Here is a 19,174-nt window from a genome sequence, read left to right on the forward strand (position 1 = left end):
TTAACATAGTTTTACCCATTTCTGGTGTTTTATTGCTTCTGGGTTTCTGATAGACACTGAATTCATTGACTCTAATTCAATTAATTTGATCAGAATTGAGCATTAAATCCTGTCATCATTATTTTCAAAAGCAGAGAACATAAGTTTATACCCATTTCAACTTTATTTTGTTAGAATTAATGAATGCAGTAATTCCCTCCCGTAAACCATATGGAACTGCAGGGATATCGGCATATATTTCCTTGATTACAAGAAAAATCACTTACTTATAGTGTACATAATTTTATGAGCTACGTATTTCTGCCCTTGTGCCATTTTTCCCCATATTTCATTATTATTCCTCAGCCAGAATAATTGTGCTCTAATGCAGAGAATAGGAAACAGCTGAGAAACATTGTCAATGATAAATGGGCAAGAGAGTGAGTAATGCAAGGAAAGGAATGACTTCACTGCTGGGATTTAGCCTCTCTCGGTCCATAAAATGGTGATTTTGTTGCTTAATACTGTGAAAATGGCAACTGTGTAAAGATGGCCACATATTAAAGGGACAGACCATCAAATCGTGCAGCACCAGGAGGAGGTCATTCTGCCCATCATGCCTGTGCCAGCTTTTTCAAAGAGTTATCCAATTAGTCCTATTCCCCTTATATAATAAAAGCAAAATACTGCGGATGCTGGAAATCTGAAATAAAACCAGAAAATACTGGATAAACTCAGTAGGTGCCAGAATTAACGTTTCAAATCTGTACGACTGGCTCTGAAGAAGTCATGATGTGGAGATGCCGGCGTTGGACTGGGGTAAGCACAGTAAGAAGTCTCACAACACCAGGTTAAAGTCCAACAGGTTTATTTGGTAGCAAATACCATAAGCTTTCAGAGCATCTGATGAAGGAGCTGTGCTCCGAAAGCTTATGGTATTTGCTACCAAATAAACCTGTTGGACTTTAACCTGGTGTTGTGAGACTTCTTACTCTGAAGAAGTCATACAGACTTGAAATGTTAACTCTGTTTCTCTCCCCACAGATGCTGCCAGGCCTGCTGAGTTTATCCAGCATGGTGTTTTTATACTGTTGTAGTCCTATTCCCCAGCTCTTACTCCATAATTCTGCAATTTGTTTCCACTGCTATTTTCATTCATCACCTCAATCTCACCAGACACACAATGAAAATCCCCTCACTCCTCCCACACATGCTAACTTTGCTTTGTACACAAGGACTCCAAAATTCCTCAACACCAACATTTAATAGTTTTTACAATTTGAATAACATTCCGTTTTTCCATTCTTCCTACTAAAATGAATAATCACATTTTTTATACATTATACTGCAACTGCCACTTCCTCATTTCACCTATCTATATCCCTATGCAGACTTATTGTGTCCTCACAGCCTGAGGAAAATCCCAGTTGGTCTCCTAAAAAGGCTCTTTATGAATTTAATTGGCTGCCCGTTCGTGGAGGCTGCTGCTTTGGAAACAGACAGCCAGGCCTCAAACCCACTTTCCATAAAATGGAACAGTGTTGGGAAATGATAATGCCAGCCCACACCACAATTTCTGGGCCCTGTACATTTCCGCTCCCGACCTTGGAGGGCCCAAACATCTTGCCCTTGATGTTGATTCTGTGGGCTCCAGTTACACTCCAGTACCTCAATGGTGAGTATTCGCAGGCTAATCGGGCAAAAAGGAGCAACCACAAAGATCATGTCTGTAGGAACAGAGACCTTGCCCACTGACTGGACAGCCAGTGAGCATCCCATGTCACCTACTTTCAAGCAGAGCTGCCACAAACTGGGCAGCAGTGGGCATTCCCCAGGATCAAGGTCCCGAAGGGAAAATCAGAGGCCAGCAGCTATGCATTTCTCGGCAGCGTCAGAGAGACGTAGGCTGCTGCCAGAAATGCACCCATCCAAGGCCCACGGATCGCTGAGACACTCAGGTCATAAGTGAGTTATAGCGGGGGAAGGGAGTCATGGGGGAACGATGTGTGGCAACAAGTGCAAGGGGTGGTTCTCAGTGGGTCCCATCTTCCTGATGCTGGGTCCCTCAATTAAGAGCTTGGAATGAGACATGGAAGCCTACTAGCAACCCCAAAACAGTTTGCATGTCACACTCCCTGCATGGTGAGCCCCCCCCCCCACCCTTTGTTGGGTTAATAACAGCAGCAACAGAATGAAGCCCTTAGGTGCACATTAATTTCTCACTTGAGGGTTTCAATTGGTGACAAGGCGGGAAGGCCATTCATAAGCCTTACTGCCAAACATTTACTCACAGCAGAAGGAGGAAGGCAGCTGAATCCCTACTGCCACCCCTCCCACCTGATTAAGTACAACCCCATCAACCTTGCCTCTGGGGAAGGCATTGGATTCTGCCCGTCCACTTCCCAACTAAGGTAGCACTGGCTGATTAGCTAATCTTCTGATAACACATTGTTTATGATTCTGTCTGCACCCAGGCAAAAAACATTCTAGAAAAAGTCATGTAAATCATTCAAACAGAGTTGTCTGCAAAAGAATATCTTTCCCAAATCTTTTCTGTTCAGGGAGGGAAAAAGAGTTATGCAACAATGTTACTGAGCAGAAACATTCCATCATGTGTTGAATACAAATATAATTGAATTGTATGATTATCAACAAGCACAGAGGTCTGCCACACATATTTTCAAGCAGAGCAACCCTTTAATTTGAATTAATGTGCAATTTGGGTGAAAACAAAATGTCACTCTGCAGAAAACCGCTGGAGAAAAATATAGAACTAATGTACATAGCATTTTAATCCCAATAAATTCAGTTTTTTAGTGAGCACTGACCTCAAACCCAAATGTTATAACCCATAAATTCACTCCCAGGCATTAGTTTCCTTTTGTAAGGTCCTAATCATGTTAGGGGTTGTGGAATTTACACAAAAAGAAAAAGACATGGTTGCACACACAGATTCAAACTAACAACGAGCAATTTATTCTAAGAGCTCTTACCTATACAGAGAAGAAACTGGAAGTATAACAGCTGCCTTTTGTGGTGAACCATCGTTGGTTCACCACTGGGGTTTGTTACCATGTTACTGTTGGGCTGGGGTGTTATTACTGTGGGGGTTGTACTATGTTGTTGGGTTAGGGTGTTTACCTGTTATAAGAGTTATCGTGGCACATTCCAGTGGGGTCCCGCCTCCGGTGGCAGGGTATAAGACCCCCTGCTCCGGCAGGACCCCTTCAGTCTGAACTGGTGTATTCGTGTTAGTAGTTCCCTTGTTACTTTATTAAAGCCTTCAATACCGAAGCCTTGATTCCATGTGCTTATTGACGCGCATCAATTTAATAAAGTAAACAGAAAACTCACAACTGTGCAACAAGAAAAAAAAAGAGAGTATGGAACAGATCCTAAAACCGGATCGTCTGACACTGGACCCACGTGCGGTCGGTGCAGCTAACACATTCGACCATTGGTGGAAGTGCTTTGAGGACTACCTGGCAGCCTCGGTAGCTATCACTACGGACAGTGATAGACTCCAGGTCCGCCACGCGAGGGTAAGCGACACGATTTACCTAGCCATTCGTGCAGCTCCCACTTACCAGGGTGCCGTCGAGCTCCTAAAGAATAGGTACATTATGCCACCCAACGAGATACATGCTCGTTACCTCCTCGCTACACGACGTCGGCAGTCGGGCGAAACCATAGAGGATTATGCCAATGAGCTCCTGCAGCTTGCCAGGGGTTGCGACTGTAAGGACGTCTCCGCCGAGCAGTATATGTACGACCTCGCCCGAGACGCGTTCGTAGCAGGGGTAGGGTCCTCGTACATCAGGCTTAAATTGCTAGAAAAGGGGAAACTCAACTTGACCCAGGCAATGGGGATGGCCGTGAGGTTGGAGGCGGCGTCGAAGAGCTTGGCGCTGTACCCCGAGGACCACGTGCAGTCAACGTGGTTGGAGCAAGCTCTGCTCCCTCCTCGCCCCGCGAACCCGCGCTCCCAGACCGATTCGACGACGGCGGCAGCTCCAGGTGGCCAGCGATGCTATTTTTGTGGAGGGGCCAAGCATCCACGGCAACAGTGTCCGGCAAGAACGGCAATCTGCAGCCAGTGCGGTAAAAAAGGCCACTACGGCAAAGTCTGCAGGTCCAAACCTAAAAACGGCAGTGCAGCTTGTAACCCTCCAGAACGGAGACCATCTCTTTCGGCGTCGCAGTACCCACGAGGTCCGACCACGTGCGATCTCAGGACGGCGCCATCGTGGCAGACAGAGGAGGAGGAAGACCACCAGGAGTCGCTGCGCTTGGCGCCCTCGCCCACGTGCGATCCATGGGGGCGGCCATCATGGTCCACGACGACTAGGAGCGACCAGCAGGGGTCCTCAGCATCCACATCGGCAGCATGCAGCAGCGACCAGCAGGGGTCCTCAGCATCCACATCGGCAGCATGCAGTGACGCCCAGGGGCCAACGGTGGCGTCGATCTCTCTGGATCAGACCAGGCATTACAGACTGGAACATTCTATGATGGAGATAAAGGTTAGTGGCAGAACTGTGAATTGTCTGTTTGACAGTGGGAGCACCGAAAGTTTCATACACCCTGAAACTGCTAAAAGGTGTGGACTCCGGGTTCTCCCTGCCAAACAGACAATTTCCATGGCATCACAGTCCCGGTCTGTACCGATCCAAGGACGATGTATGGTAACTCTTGAGGTACAGGGCACAGTTTACGAGCAATACAGGCTCCTTGTGCTACCTCACCTTTGCGCGCCAATTCTCCTCGGACTAAACTTTATGGTCCACATGAAGAGTGTGATCCTACAGTACGGTGGGCCACTCCCTTCACTGGCAGTAGGGAATCAGCCGCAGCCTCCAAATTGCCCAAAGCGCCCCGCGTGCAATTTATCCACCCTGAAGATCACGACACCATCCCTTTTTAAAAATCTGGTACCTGGCTGCAAGCCCATCGCTACTAAAAGTAGGCGTTACAGCGCTGAGGACCGGATCTTTATTAGATCTGAGGTTCAGCGGCTCCTCAAGGAAGGGATCATACAGGCCAGTGCTAGTCCGTGGAGAGCGCAGGTCGTGGTAGTCAAAAGCGGGAACAAACCTCAGATGGTCATCGACTATAGTCAGACCATTAATAGATACACGCAGCTGGATGCGTATCCTCTCCCGCGCATTTCTGATATGGTCAATCAGATTGCGCAGTACCGAGTGTTTTCTACCATAGACCTTAAGTCCGCCTACCATCAACTCCCCATCCGCCCAGAGGACCGACAATATACGGCTTTTGAGGCGGATGGTCGTCTATACCAATTCCTCAGGGTTCCATTTGGTGTCACCAATGGGGTCTCGGTCTTCCAGCGTGCTATGGACCGAATGGTGGACCAGAACGGGTTGCGGGCTACCTTCCCGTACCTGGATAACGTCACCATCTGCGGCCATGACCAGCAGGACCACGACACGAATCTCCAACACTTTCTGCGCACTGCATCTCGCCTGAATCTGACCTATAACAGGGAGAAGTGCGTATTCCGTACGCGTAGGTTAGCCATCCTCGGATACGTGGTGGAAAACGGGGTCATTGGCCCTGATCCAGACCGTATGCGCCCACTCACTGAACTTCCCTTGCCCGCTAGCACGAAGGCACTGAGGAGATGCCTCGGGTTCTTTTCATATTATGCACAGTGGGTCCCCAACTACGCGGACAAAGCTCGTCCGCTCATTAAGTCCACGACCTTCCCACTTACGCCGGAGGCCCAATTGGCCTTCAAGGTTTTGAAGAGCGACATCTCGAAAGCCACGATGCACGCGGTGGATGAATCCATCCCTTTCCAGGTGGAGAGTGATGCATCTGACTTCGCCCTAGCCGCCACACTAAACCAGGCAGGCAGGCCCGTCGCGTTCTTTTCCCGCACCCTTCAAGGCCCAGAAATTCGGCACTCAGCGGTGGAAAAGGAGGCTCAGGCCATTGTGGAGGCAGTCAGACACTGGCGCCATTACCTGGCAGGTAAGCGGTTCACCCTGATCACGGATCAACGATCCGTGGCGTTTATGTTCAGTAACACGCAGAGGGGCAAGATCAAGAACGATAAGATCTTGCGGTGGAGAATTGAGCTCTCCACCTATAATTACGATATTATGTATCGTCCAGGGAAGCTCAATGAGCCCTCGGATGCCCTCTCGCGCGGAACATGCGCCATCATGCAGGAGGACCGCTTGAAGGCTCTCCACAATGATCTGCGTCATCCTGGAGTCACCAGACTCTACCACTTCATCAAAGCCCGCAACCTGCCCTACTCGGTGGAGGATGTCAGGTCAGTAACTAGAAGCTGTCGGATTTGCGCAGAATGCAAACCACACTTTTATCGACCAGACCGGGCACAATTGGTCAAGGCCACTCGCCCTTTTGAGAGGCTGAGTGTGGATTTTAAGGGCCCCCTTCCCTCAACGGACCGGAATGTCTATTTTCTCAATATAATAGACGAGTATTCCCGGTTTCCGTTTGTTTTCCCCTGTGCGGACACGTCAACTGCCACCGTCATCAAGGTTTTCAGTGAACTTTTTACCCTGTTCGGGTACCCCTGCTACATTCATAGCGACAGGGGCTCGTCGTTCATGAGCAACGACTTGAGGCAATTCCTGCTCTCATTCGGGATTGCCTCTAGTAGAACCACGAGCTACAACCCTAGGGGTAACGGACAGGTGGAAAGGGAGAATGCTACAGTCTGGAAGGCTGTCCTACTGGCACTGAAATCCAGGGGCCTTCCAGTCTCCCATTGGCAGGAGGTCCTTCCAAATGCGCTCCATGCTATCCGCTCCCTCCTGTGTACGGCAACCAATGCTACTCCCCACGAGAGGATGTTCTCATTCCCTCGGAAGTCGTCCTCGGGGACCTCATTGCCAGCCTGGTTGACGTACCCAGGACCCGTCCTTCTGCGGCGCCATGTGAGGGCTCGCAAGTCCGACCCCTTGGTCGAACCGGTCCAACTCCTCCACGCCAACCCTCAGTATGCCTATGTGGCATATCCTGACGGGCGAGAGGACACTGTCTCCATTAGAGACCTGGCGCCCGCAGGGGACGTAGCAACCCCTGTCGCTCCTATTCCCCCAGTCACAAATCCACTACTCCTCATTACTTCCCCAGACGTGGCGCGGTCAGCACCGGGACCAGTGCATAACACTTTTACTCCCATGTACAGCTTGCCTGAGACTCGGAGATCGGCGCCACCATCATCATCACCACCACCACTACCACCAAACGTTCCAGGATCCCCTGCACCATCGCCTCACCAGGGCCGGCCGGCCCGGGAGTCCTTGAGGGGACAACCAGACGTTACTTTAAGAGCGCCACCACAAGCACCTGCTCCGTTTTCGCAACCGGTGTTGAAGAGATCGGCACCTGCTCCGGTTTCGCAACCAGTGTTGAGGAGATCGCAGCGTCGGTGCGGTCCTCCAGACCGTCTGGACTTGTGAATCCTGTGACTTTTCTGTTATTGTCTGTTATATGACCTGTTTTTCGTCCACCCCGCCACCTTTTGTTCTTAAAGGAGGGGTGAATGTGGTGAACCATCGTTGGTTCACCACTGGGGTTTGTTACCATGTTACTGTTGGGCTAGGGTGTTATTACTGTGGGGGTTGTACTATGTTGTTGGGTTAGGGTGTTTACCTGTTATGAGAGTTATCGTGGCACATTCCAGTGGGGTCCCGCCTCCGGTGGCAGGGTATAAGACCCCCTGCTCCGGCAGGACCCCTTCAGTCTGAACTGGTGTATTCGTGTTAGTAGTTCCCTTGTTACTTTATTAAAGCCTTCAATACCGAAGCCTTGATTCCATGTGCTTATTGATGCGCATCACCTTTGCAACACCCTAATGACATCAAATCATGTGATCAGTTCTTCAGCAAGCTGCAACCACTTAAATATATAACACCTTTAAGCTATTTTTTAAATCCGTGTCCTTTGTTAAAATGGCTACCGCTGAAGCAATGTCTGCCAGTTCCACCAGCAGACTGATTTTTTCTTTGTTTTTGTAAACTTTGATACTAACCACAACAAAACTGAATAAATATGTAGAAGAAACTCATATTAAAGCCCAGTCACCTGTCACTCCTATACTCACTGACCTACTCTGGCTTTTAGTTCAGCAACTTCTCAATTTTAAAGTTCTCATCCTAGTTTTCAATCCCTCCATGGCTTTCCCCTCTCTCTCTTTCAACCTTACAAAACTCTGAAACCTCTGCATTTTCAGGCCTCTGGGAAATCCCAAATTCCCATCCCTCCGTCATTCGGGGCTGTGCTTTCAGCTGCACTTACCCCAAGCTCGAGAATTCCCTCCCTAAACCCCACTGCATTTTGTCACTTGTCCTAATATTTCCACAACTTGACTTGGGATTTTTGTCTACATTAAAGACTTTATAATAAATGTAAGTGGGTGTTGAAGAAAATTGGGCACAAAAAAGTGCAACAAGCCCAGAATCAGCCGCATGTGGATGTTAATCTGAAAACATTCACTGAGCTACGTTATCTCATTACTGTCATTCTGTTACTATTGGGGTCAAGGGAGGTCTCCTGTAGTCATCCAGTAACCTTGAATATTTCAACATTTTGCAGCCATGCTAAAAGAATTTAAGCAGCCCCGGTCTAAAATGAATTTGGTGACTTTAAAAATCCCTCAGTCTTCAGGGATCGATTAAATCAGAGACACTGACAGAGCCCGTCACAACTAATCGAGGCCTCGGACTATATTTCCCAGACAGGGATTAGCTTCTGCTCCTCTGATCCTGTCATTAAAGCGGTGAAGATGGGATTTCTGTCAGCTTTCGCCCTCCTGCAGATTGCTCAAGGACCCCTCCCCCCAGCTCCCTTACACAGACTTTGATTAGCAGAGGCTGACAGAAGGTCTAACCTAGATAAATATAATTCTGTTTAGCCTATCAGCTTTCTGTTTTGTCTACAGTGGGTACGAGACTATTTTTCAAACTTAAAACATTTCCCAACAAAACATGCTTTCCTTTTTACTTCACAAAATGGATTTTTTTTTAAAAATAAAAATCCTTACACAAAATTCAAAGTTACAACTGGAATTTCTCCTGTGTAAAAAAAACCTACAGCAATGTAGAATAAGGGCACCTGAACTCTCTTCGGGGTTTTTTTTGAGGAACTAAAGTAAAGAAAAGTAACAGTATCCACACTTCAAACTGAAAGATTTAAAAGTTTGAAAGATTAATTTTGAAGCCAAAGACCTTGAAAATGAGTGAATCTCAGCTGTGTCCGTCATTGTGTGTGCTAATACCTACATAAATGCAGCTTTTCTTACACTAAAATTTCTCTTTGTAAAGCCAGGATTTAAATAATTTATTCAAGACTTTGCAAAGAATTCCAAGGTTTAAACTGTGTGAAGGAGCATTGTAGTAAAACCTTTGTGTCCCCGTCCCCCCACAACCATGCTTGGTCACCTACTCCAGCTCCCAGTTAAGCAACACCTCTATTTTAAAATTTGCCTCCTTGGTCTCTGTCTTCCCTACCTTTAATCTGCAGCTGCACAACCCTCCAAGATATCTGTGCTCCTCCAATGCTGACCTCTTGCGCACTTTTTTTTTAAAATCGCCCCACCATTGTGGTCATGTATTCAGTTGCTACACCCTATAGTCTAGAATTCCTGCCCTAAACCTCTTCATTTCTCCATCTCACTTTTCTCTTAAGACACTCCTTAAAACCTACCTCTTTGACCAAGTATTTGGTCTTTTGCTTTAATATCATTGTGCTCAGTATCAAATTTTGCTTCTTAATCATCCTGCGCCCTAGGGTGTTTTATTACTTTAAAGGCACCATATAAACACAGGTTTTTGTTGTTGGGCTGTTCTTGGATGCATACATGGCATCCAGTGTCTCAACCAAGTGGATATTCTTGATATGCAAATCTGGTCAATGAGTAACAGGCATATTTGATTTCAGGATGTACCAGTGCCCTCAAGTGATGTCACATACAGAGGTTGCTGAATAGTGGGTAGCAGCAGGAATCCTGGATAATTCCCCACTCTCACCCCACTTACAGAGAACTCAATAGACTGACTGGGAACCAAACCTGGGATCTTTCTGGCCTGTATGGGTCAGTTACTCAAGATGATGCATTTAACCAGTCATACTTTGGGGAAACAAGTTAAAAGAGGCCTACAAAAGTAAACTATTGGCCATCTAAAATAAAAACTGAAAATCTCTGAAGAAGGAAACCGATAATGTCATACGATGAGTTATTATAAAACATTAACACTGTTTTTCTTTCCACAGATCTGCAAGACCTGCTGGGTATTGCCAGTATTTTCTGTTTTTACATTTCAAGAGTAGATGTAGATCAAAGAACATAAGAATTAGGAGTAGGCTATTTGGCCCCTCAAACCTGCTCCACCATTCAATAAGATCATAGCTGATCTAATTTGGCCTCAACTCCACTTTCCTTCCTGTCCCCAAACTCTACACTTCCTGTAGATCAAAAATCTGTCTAACTCAGCCTTGAATATAATCAATGATCCAGCCTCAATTGCTTGCTATATAACTCCAAACACTAACAACCCTCAGAGAAGAAATTTCTTCTTGTCTGTGTTAAATAGGAGATTCCCTGATTTTTTAAACTGTGCCCCCTAGTTCTAGATGTCCCCTCAGGATCATATGTTTCAATAAATTCACCCCTCCATTTTTCTAAACTCCAATGAGTGTAGGCCAAATCTGATCAACCTTTCCTCATAAAACAATCCCCTCATTCCAGGAGTCACCTTCTCTGAACTACTTCCAATGCAAGTATTTCCCTCAAGTAAGGTGATCAAAACTGTACATAGTCCTCCAGGTGTGGTCTCACCAATGTTCTATACAGTTGTAGTCAGACTTCTCTACTTTTATACTCCATTTCTCTTGCAATAAAGGCCAAAAGTGGCATGGTGCCACAGTGGTTAGCACTGCTGCCTCACAGCACCAGGGACCTGGGTTCAATTCCCGGCTTGGGTCACTGTCTGTGCAGTGTCTGCACATTCTCCCAGTGTCTGTGTGGGTTTCCTCCGGGTGCTCCGGTTTCCTCCCACAAGTCTGAAAGACGTGCTGGTCCGGTGCATTGGCCATGCTAGATTCTCCCTCAGTGTACCCAAACAGACACTTCATTGCAATGTTAATGTAAGCCTACTTGTGGCACTAATAAATAAACTTAAAACTTTCCATTTGCCTTCCTAATCAACATGTTACCTGCATGTTGATTTTTCCAGATTCACGTACAAGGACACCCAGATCCCTTTGTATTACAACATTCTGCAGTCTCTCTCTGAATAATTTTCTGCCTTTCTATTCTTCCTGCCAAGATGGACAATCTCACATTTTCTACATTATACACCATCTGCCAAATCTTTGCTCATTCACTTATTTATCTAACAGGGAACAATAACAATCTTTGATCCTGAAAATAGAGGCACCAGGATTGCAACAAATTAGTCCTTGATTGACCTTCACGATTGTTGTGCCTCTACGCAGAGCTTACCCAACTTGAAAATTCAACATCAGACTGCTTTCCTATCTACAGCTGCCCTCATCTTCAGGTAGGTCTGAGAGTGCGGGCAGAGTGGGTAGGGAGGAAGGAGGGTGGGAACTGAAAATAATGGACCATGGCCAACAGGAGTCTTGCGGGGATGAGAGGAACACTCCAGCTCCTCCTGGCTCCCCATATGTTTAAAAAAGCGTTGTTTTAAATGTACCTTTTCACTGGCTAAATCATATACACATTAGGAATACCAGAGGCAGGCTATGCTCATGGCAGCCCAATTTGGCAACGGGATTGTTAAATAGGCAGTAGGCCCCTCATTAGCGTAGACAAGGTGCCAAAAACCTATCATAAGGCACAGGGCCCCTGTATTGGGCTAATTGGGTGCATGAAATGGGACTCAACAAATTTCTACCTCAATATAAAAGCAAATTACTGCAGTTGCTGGAATCTGAAAAAATTGAAAACGCTGGAAAATCTCAGCAGGTCTGACAGCAACTGTGAAAAGAGAATAAAGCCAACATTTGGAGTCTGGATGACCCTTTGTCAGAGATGACACCATAATCTGTCATCTGGAAAAGTCCTGATTTCATCCACAGGACTATGAGTCAGATGGGCAAGCAAAAACCAAGCATTGTATCAAGAAGGAAGGTCTACGTTAACCAAGGTATATACTTGCACAGCTTTGAGCAGCTGAAACAACAATGACTTTAACCGAGGCTTGAAGCAAGGTCAGCCAGGTAATTGTTAAAAGGGGAATAGACCTTAAAAGTAAAGTAGATGAAAATCCAAAAATAATTCCCAGAGCAGTTTAAAGTACGATTTAGAAACACAAATTAGCAAGGATTTGATCACAACTTTCTTCAGATCATCTTTCCTTACTCAAATTTCCTTCGTCCAATAATCAGATTTTTTTAAACTGAGGAAACAAAATACCTTTTGGACACAGAGTTATACAAATGTTATTCTCCATAAGTTTCTACAAAATGGACAAAATAAAGGAAGTCAGGAACTAAGGGACAACACATAAACTTACCCCGCTGGAAATGGGACAAGACACATTGGACAGCTCTCCAGGTCCAGTTCTCCTTCCACCTGCATATCAGGCCTCCCTTTATCGGCAACATCTTCTGCATTCATCTTGCTGGTAGCACAGAACCCACCCACGGTGAATGAATGGTCCGGGAATTCCCTTCTAAGGTTATCGACATTGTCCTTCTCAGCACACAATGTCTCTTGTGTTGCCATTTTACGCACTTTTGTCTTCCCCTTGTGGTTCTTTGGATTGAAATGTAATTCAAGCACTGATTGCTTTGGTTCCCTTTTATTTCTCTGAAGAGATGCAACAGGACAGTGAGTAACATCAACTGACATGTGTCCTCTGCATTGTCGCTCATCCACTGGGTGATATTTATCATGTTTACTTGTAGCAGGTTCTGTAGAGAATTCTGTTGAATCCACTCCAAAAACATCTTCAGATTTTACATTTCCCATTGTAAAATCAAGGCACTTTGTCATATCAATAGAAGATAAAATGCCTTCACCTTGCACTGTTTCTGATAAAGAATGTTGGGATCTGCCCATTTTGGGTTCAGTGGTATCCATCGTCTCACCATTCCTGAAGGCATCATCTCCCCAACTGGAGAACAATCGAGATTTGTGTTTTACTTCCAGAGTCACTGCTTTGCATGCAAGTGGAAAAGGTATCCATGTGAAAATCTCTTTGCCTGCAGAGATGATGTCTGTGGTGACAGGTTCAGTGCTTTTGCAGTTCTGTTATGGATGGAAGCAAAATACAGTTCAGGTTTACTCAATAAGCCAATGTCTGCAATAATGCACATCTAATAAATGATATTACTTGCCCCAGTAAAGGAAATTATCAGTATGGTAGAAATAATACTCAACAGAAGCTTTATTCTCTCCTTCATTCCCCTTCTGCAGTGAGAGATATGCCTCCTCCAAATTTATCTCTTTACTCCCTTCTTTCTCAAATAGTGATTCATGATGCGGTATTTCCATTGATGTCAGAGGCCTGCCGGCATATCACCCAATTGGCAGTGACTTTTAGATGAGGTAGTAGAACCTGGCAATACTTGGGCACGTAACTTGCAGAGAAGTCAGCACCTTTGGGTGAGGAGGAAACCCAAAGAGTCCTATAAACTGCTGATTCATCAAATACAAACCTATGTAGAGAAAAGGCCTGACTGTTCATAGTTTGCTCATGCCAACAAAACGTCACATGGGATTTCATATCAGTTCAGTTGTTGGTGATGCTGTCCCGCCAGTCAACATACCCCAGCTAGAATTTTCCAATCAGTTACTTTAACGTCTAATTAAATTTAACCATGTTACAGAGCCTTTGTCCTCCTGTATAGATTATATAATAAACTCCATGTTACAGATATATAATATTGTGATATATACACAAACATTAAAAATATAGATATTAGAACATATGCAAGAGCTGCTATATTTCCATGGATATTTTAGAATAGACCATTGTGAGAGAGATCGGAGTCATGCAGCACTGCTTTATGTAAAACGTTTCACACACAATATCTGCCTGTGTTATATAATTCCACACTGATAAACAGCCCTTTCTATTACTATAATAGCATACTTGGTACAAAAAAGTCAAGATGTAATTGTGATTCTAAAACAGGATAGTGGAGTATTTATCTTCAGATCTATCCTAGTCCTGGGACTGAGACCCAGCTGTAAGCTAGGGTCAAATTGCAGACAAGAAAATAAGTTTTGTTAATTTTTGTACAGCAGCTCAGTAAATAAACAGCGCTAAAGAAACAGTGAACAAAATAACCTCCCAATATACCAGAATGTACAACAGAAACTATTTAACTGTTTCTTTGTTAGACTCCTGTTGTAGAAAATTAAACTCAAGCTTCCCTGATGTCTCAGCAAATTTATTCAGTGAGTAACTGAGCCGGATGAACATGCAGGTCCCAGGTTAAACTGAGTAGGCTGATGTCAACAGGGGTGCTACATCTGCCCTCGGCACTCAGGAATACTGAGGGCAAGTTCAGCCACAATTCCCACCCAACCTTAACCTAGAAGGAAGGGAGAAAGTTGGAAAAAATTGAAAGATTAAGCTACTGGTTTGATCTGAAACAGTGAACCGTACATCTTCCAAACATGGAAGTCTATATTTTAAACAATTTCTTTCCCTCTTTTCTCCTAAAAACATTCAACATCATGCCCACAACAACCCTTCCCATGCCTTGTCAAAGTTGCCACCTTGTCCTGACTTCCAGACAAATGCATTTTCCAGCAAGAATCATTGATTGCAATGAGGAGTGAGAATTTTAGTACAGATCAGAGAAATGAGATTGGGATTTTCTGGTCTGTGTGGCTCAGTGAGTGAATTATAATCTGACAGTTATATCCTTCAGGACTGTAGAGACTTTCCCTTACCATTGTTGAAAGAACAGAAACCAAAACATTGATTCATGACTGTACACCAACGATGCCCATGCATGGCACTCATGCATGACATTTTTTTCTGCTGTTCCTTCCCAAACAGGCTTTGTGATTGCAATGCAGAATTAAGTGCATTATCTTATATCCAGTTACACATGGTTCTGACAGAAGTCAAGGAGCAAGTTGGTAAGGTATCCACTTAACCAAATAAGAGTGTGACATCGGGACATCAGAAATAGGTATGAAAAATCAGAGGCCCTGAAGAAATTAATTAACTGAACTAAATGACAATTCCTCAGAAAAACTCTCATACTCTCTGTACAATGGAGCACGGTAGCATTGTAGTCAGATCACTGAACTCGTAACCTAGAGGCCTGACTAATGATCGAGAGACGTGGGACTGGATTTTACAATCCCCCGCCAGCATCTGTGAGAGCACCAAAGATAAAATCACTGTTGCCCAGAATGGCAGTGTGGATGATTTGAAGGCAGTCGGGGACTCAGAAAATAAAACAGGTGGCCCTGGCACCCACTCCGACCTGTCCTCCCAAATTACAAATAGTATGAAAGGCATTTCTTTTTGATAATCTTAATCACAGGCTCCAATGAGAACTGAACTCACAGCACCCTGTTTGCACAACCAATGAACATTCATACCAACTGCAAAAAGCATAGCTGCGATGCGACTGTGCAGACAAAGGGCTTCATGCTGAACATGAAACTAGCCTAGACTGTACAGACAATTACATTTGGCCAGGAGTCAAACCCACGACCTTAGCATTATTAGCACCATGCTCTAACCAACTGAGATAACCGGCCGACTGCTATAACAGGAGCCTGGCAACAGCAACTAGTCAGTATGGGGATCGAACCCACGACCGTGGTGTTATTAGCACCACACTCTAACCAACACAGTCAACCACACAATCCACCCACCCTGATGTCTATCGAAGCCCTTAATTGGCCAATCAAGGCCCATCCAAAATCACAAACTTATATTCGTCTCGAGGACTGCCTGCAGTGGCCATCACTTGATTCTGGCACTGCTCTGATTGGCCAATAGCTCTCCAAGGTGGGACTTCCTCGGAAACAGAGGTGGAATTCCAACAATAAAGCTACTAAGGCGACTCCCAGGATAATATCACTGCAGGCTGAAAGCTGACTTTTTCACAGAATCAGGGCGTGGAGAATATGGATATCCTGTAAAATCTAACCCATGAGTTTAAAACCCCTGCAAGGCAGCTGGGGAATTTAAATTCAATTAATTAACATTGGAAATAAAAAGTGAACATCAGTAATGGTGATCATGAAACTACCGAGTTGTAGTGAAAACCCTTTTAATTCACTAATGTCTTTCAGGGGAGGAAATCTGCTGTCCTTGCCTAGTCTAGCCTCTATGGGACTCTCAGTCCAACAACAATGTGTTTGACACTTAACTGCCCTCTGAAATGGCCTGGCAAGCCACTCAGCAGTAGTCTAGAGGCAGCTCACCACCTTGTTCTCAAGGACAATTCAGGATAGGCAATAAATGCTGACCTTACCAGCAACACCCACATTCTGTGAATGATTTTTTTAAAGTACCTTCTCAGGGCTCGATGGGAAGTCTGGCACTGACACAGTTTTCCAATCTGATACTTCCATGCCCGGAAACACAGATTTTATGAAAAGAACCCAAATGTGGTCAGTCTCATTCGAATCATCGTTGTTCAGCCAGCTGGAAGTAGCAAGTGGCAGCCTGTAAGTACAAGGACTTGGCATTAATTATCATTCTTGAATTTGTGTTTGTATTTTTCTTTTCTAAATCTCCAATTTTCTCCTCCTGTACACAATCATTTACAAGTCACCCACTGTTTTCTTACCTGAGAGAATGGTTCCAGGGATGAGGAACTTTAGTTATGAAGATAGACTGGAGAAGTTAGGACTGTTTTCCTGAGAGAAAAGGCTGAGATGAGATTTGATAGAGATGTTCAAAATCATAAGGGATTTGGATAGAGTAGATAGGGAGAAACTGTTCCGACTCATGACAGGATTGAGAATGAGAGGACACCTATTTAATTTAAGCAATAGTGATTGGAGGAAAAACTTTTTCACACAGCAAAGTTCAATTCCGGCCTCGGGTCACGTTCTCCCCGTGTCTATGTTGGTTTTCTCTGGGTGCTCCGGTTTCCTCCAACACTCCAAAGATGTGCCGGTTAGGTTGATTGGCTATGCTAAATTTCCCCTTAACAGGGTAAATACATGGGGTTACGGGAATAGGGCCTGGGTGAGATTGTGGTTGGTGCAGACCCAATGGGCCAAATGGCCTCCTTCTGCACTGTAGGGATTTTATGATTTTTTTCTATGAAAATCTTCTGCTGATTTGTCAGTCAATATTAAAATTCTCATCAGAGGGTTTAACCAAGCTCCTCACTAATGTCAACCTGGCTGTTAACAGCACTCCCACTTCTGAATCAGAAGATTCTGGGTTCAAGCCCTACTCTGGTACGTGTAATCCATTAGTTGTAAAGAATGTCAGTGTCCTGAAGATGTGAAAGGTGCTAATATAAATGGAAGATCTTTCTTTGAAAACATAACCAACATTCCAGTCCAGCACTGAATGTGTACAGCACAGTTCTTGAGATGCTAAAACAAATACCCTGTGCCTATTATGGTCATTCATATGGATGTTGTGGATGTAGTGCATGGTTTGAATAAGAGCAGATTCTCCCAGTTTCCTACCAATAACTAGACTGACCAGTCATTGAACCCATTACCACTTGTGTAATATTGCTGCGCTTATTTGCACAAGTCACTGCACATATAATTAATATTTTGAAAGAGGATAAGATACTATATAACTCCAAGTCTTAACATTTTATAATTAATAGATTATCACACTTGAGCCTAAAAACTTTAATGTTTATGAGTGAAGGTTATCAGTATTGGATATGTAACAAATTGGGCAGCACAGTGGTTAGCACCGCTGCCTCACAGTGCCAGGCACCCAGGTTCGATTCCCGGTTTGGACACTGTCTGTGCGTTTTCCCTGTTTCTGCGTGGGTTTCCTCCGGGTGCTCCAGTTCTCTCCCACAGTCTGAAACATGTGCTGGTTAGGTGCACTGGCTATGCTAAATTCTCCCTCATTGTACCCGAACAGGTGCCAGAGTGTGGTGACTACAGGATTTTTCACAGTAACTTCATTGCAGTGTTGTTTCCTATTTGTGACACTAATAAAGAAACTTTAAACTTAAATTCAATTTTAAACACTTAGTGCTGAGACTTAGGCGAAACACAAGTGAAATGCAATGTAAAACTCTTAGTCACAGATATCCCCTTTTATTTCACGTACATGGTGGTGGGTTTGATTAGAAACTCAAAGCTTATGTTTAGTTTTTCGAAGATAGTAACGTAAAATGCAGGTGGTGCAGAATAGTCCCAATTAACCGTTGATTTTCGGCCATTAGTGTATTAAGTACAACCAAGAAACAGGCTTCTCAGCTCACCTGAAGTATACTGCTGCCTTTCTCCACAATACCCAAGCCCTTTTTATTGGAACAATCCTGCAGCTACGCAGTTTGTCCTTTCATCACCTTAGCCCTATTTAATTGAGAAACGAAGTGAGGCCTAAGGCGCGCTAACTTACTCCTTCCTCACAGTTTCTGGCTTCTCTCCGGGAGGATCATTACCGGTTTCCTCAGTTAGATGGCAGGCACCCGGGTTTGTGTTCAACTCCCTCCCAGGCTGTAGGGTAACTCTCTTCCGCTTTAACTTTAGCTTCTTCTCTTCGGCCATGTCAGATTAACAGCTGTGTAAAGGGCTGCGTTAACAGTACAACTTCTGGTTGTCTACCAAACTCTACCGCATTAACTCCTCACCGGAGTCTGTCTTAAATCTGTCGCCGCTCCTCTCGGTCTTTTTGTTATTTTCCGGCTGCCACCAGCTGTTCAAATGTTACAAACTCAGCGCCAAAAAAACCCGCGCGCCTGGTTAAAGACAGGAGATTTCATTTCATAGCAAACTCCAGAAAATGTCTGTGAGACTGCAGCAAACGTAATATAATTCATATGATCATTCACGTTTTGAAAAATCACATTGGAAAAATATGATTTTTGGTTGCTCAACCTAAATAGTTTATTTTCAACAATATATTTTACGTTTTTCTCTGGGCAATTGTAAGGTCTTAAATTCCAGTTACTATCTGCAACAAGTTAACACAAAACCAGCCAATATTCCAGCTTCTCATTATTATCCACCCACCAACTTTGCTGAAAAAAA

The 19,174-nt window shown here is 44.6% G+C and overlaps 1 protein-coding gene across 1 annotated transcript in view; it reads right to left on the reverse strand.

The window, feature by feature from the left end:
- The window catches only part of LOC144509860 (uncharacterized), an 85,659-nt gene extending 66,799 nt beyond the window's left edge, over positions 1-18,860 (reverse strand). Inside the window, exons 1-3 of the mRNA XM_078238770.1 lie at positions 18,543-18,860; positions 16,502-16,655; positions 12,522-13,258 (exon numbers count right to left, since the gene is read on the reverse strand). Of these exons, the coding sequence (XP_078094896.1) occupies positions 12,522-13,258; positions 16,502-16,655; positions 18,543-18,691 (1,040 nt within the window). The 5' untranslated portion in view covers positions 18,692-18,860. The remainder of the gene's footprint in view (positions 1-12,521; positions 13,259-16,501; positions 16,656-18,542) is intronic.
- Positions 18,861-19,174: the final 314 nt, after the last annotated feature.

Source organism: Mustelus asterias, chromosome 22 (assembly GCF_964213995.1).
Source record: "Mustelus asterias chromosome 22, sMusAst1.hap1.1, whole genome shotgun sequence".
Lineage (NCBI taxonomy): Eukaryota > Metazoa > Chordata > Chondrichthyes > Carcharhiniformes > Triakidae > Mustelus > Mustelus asterias.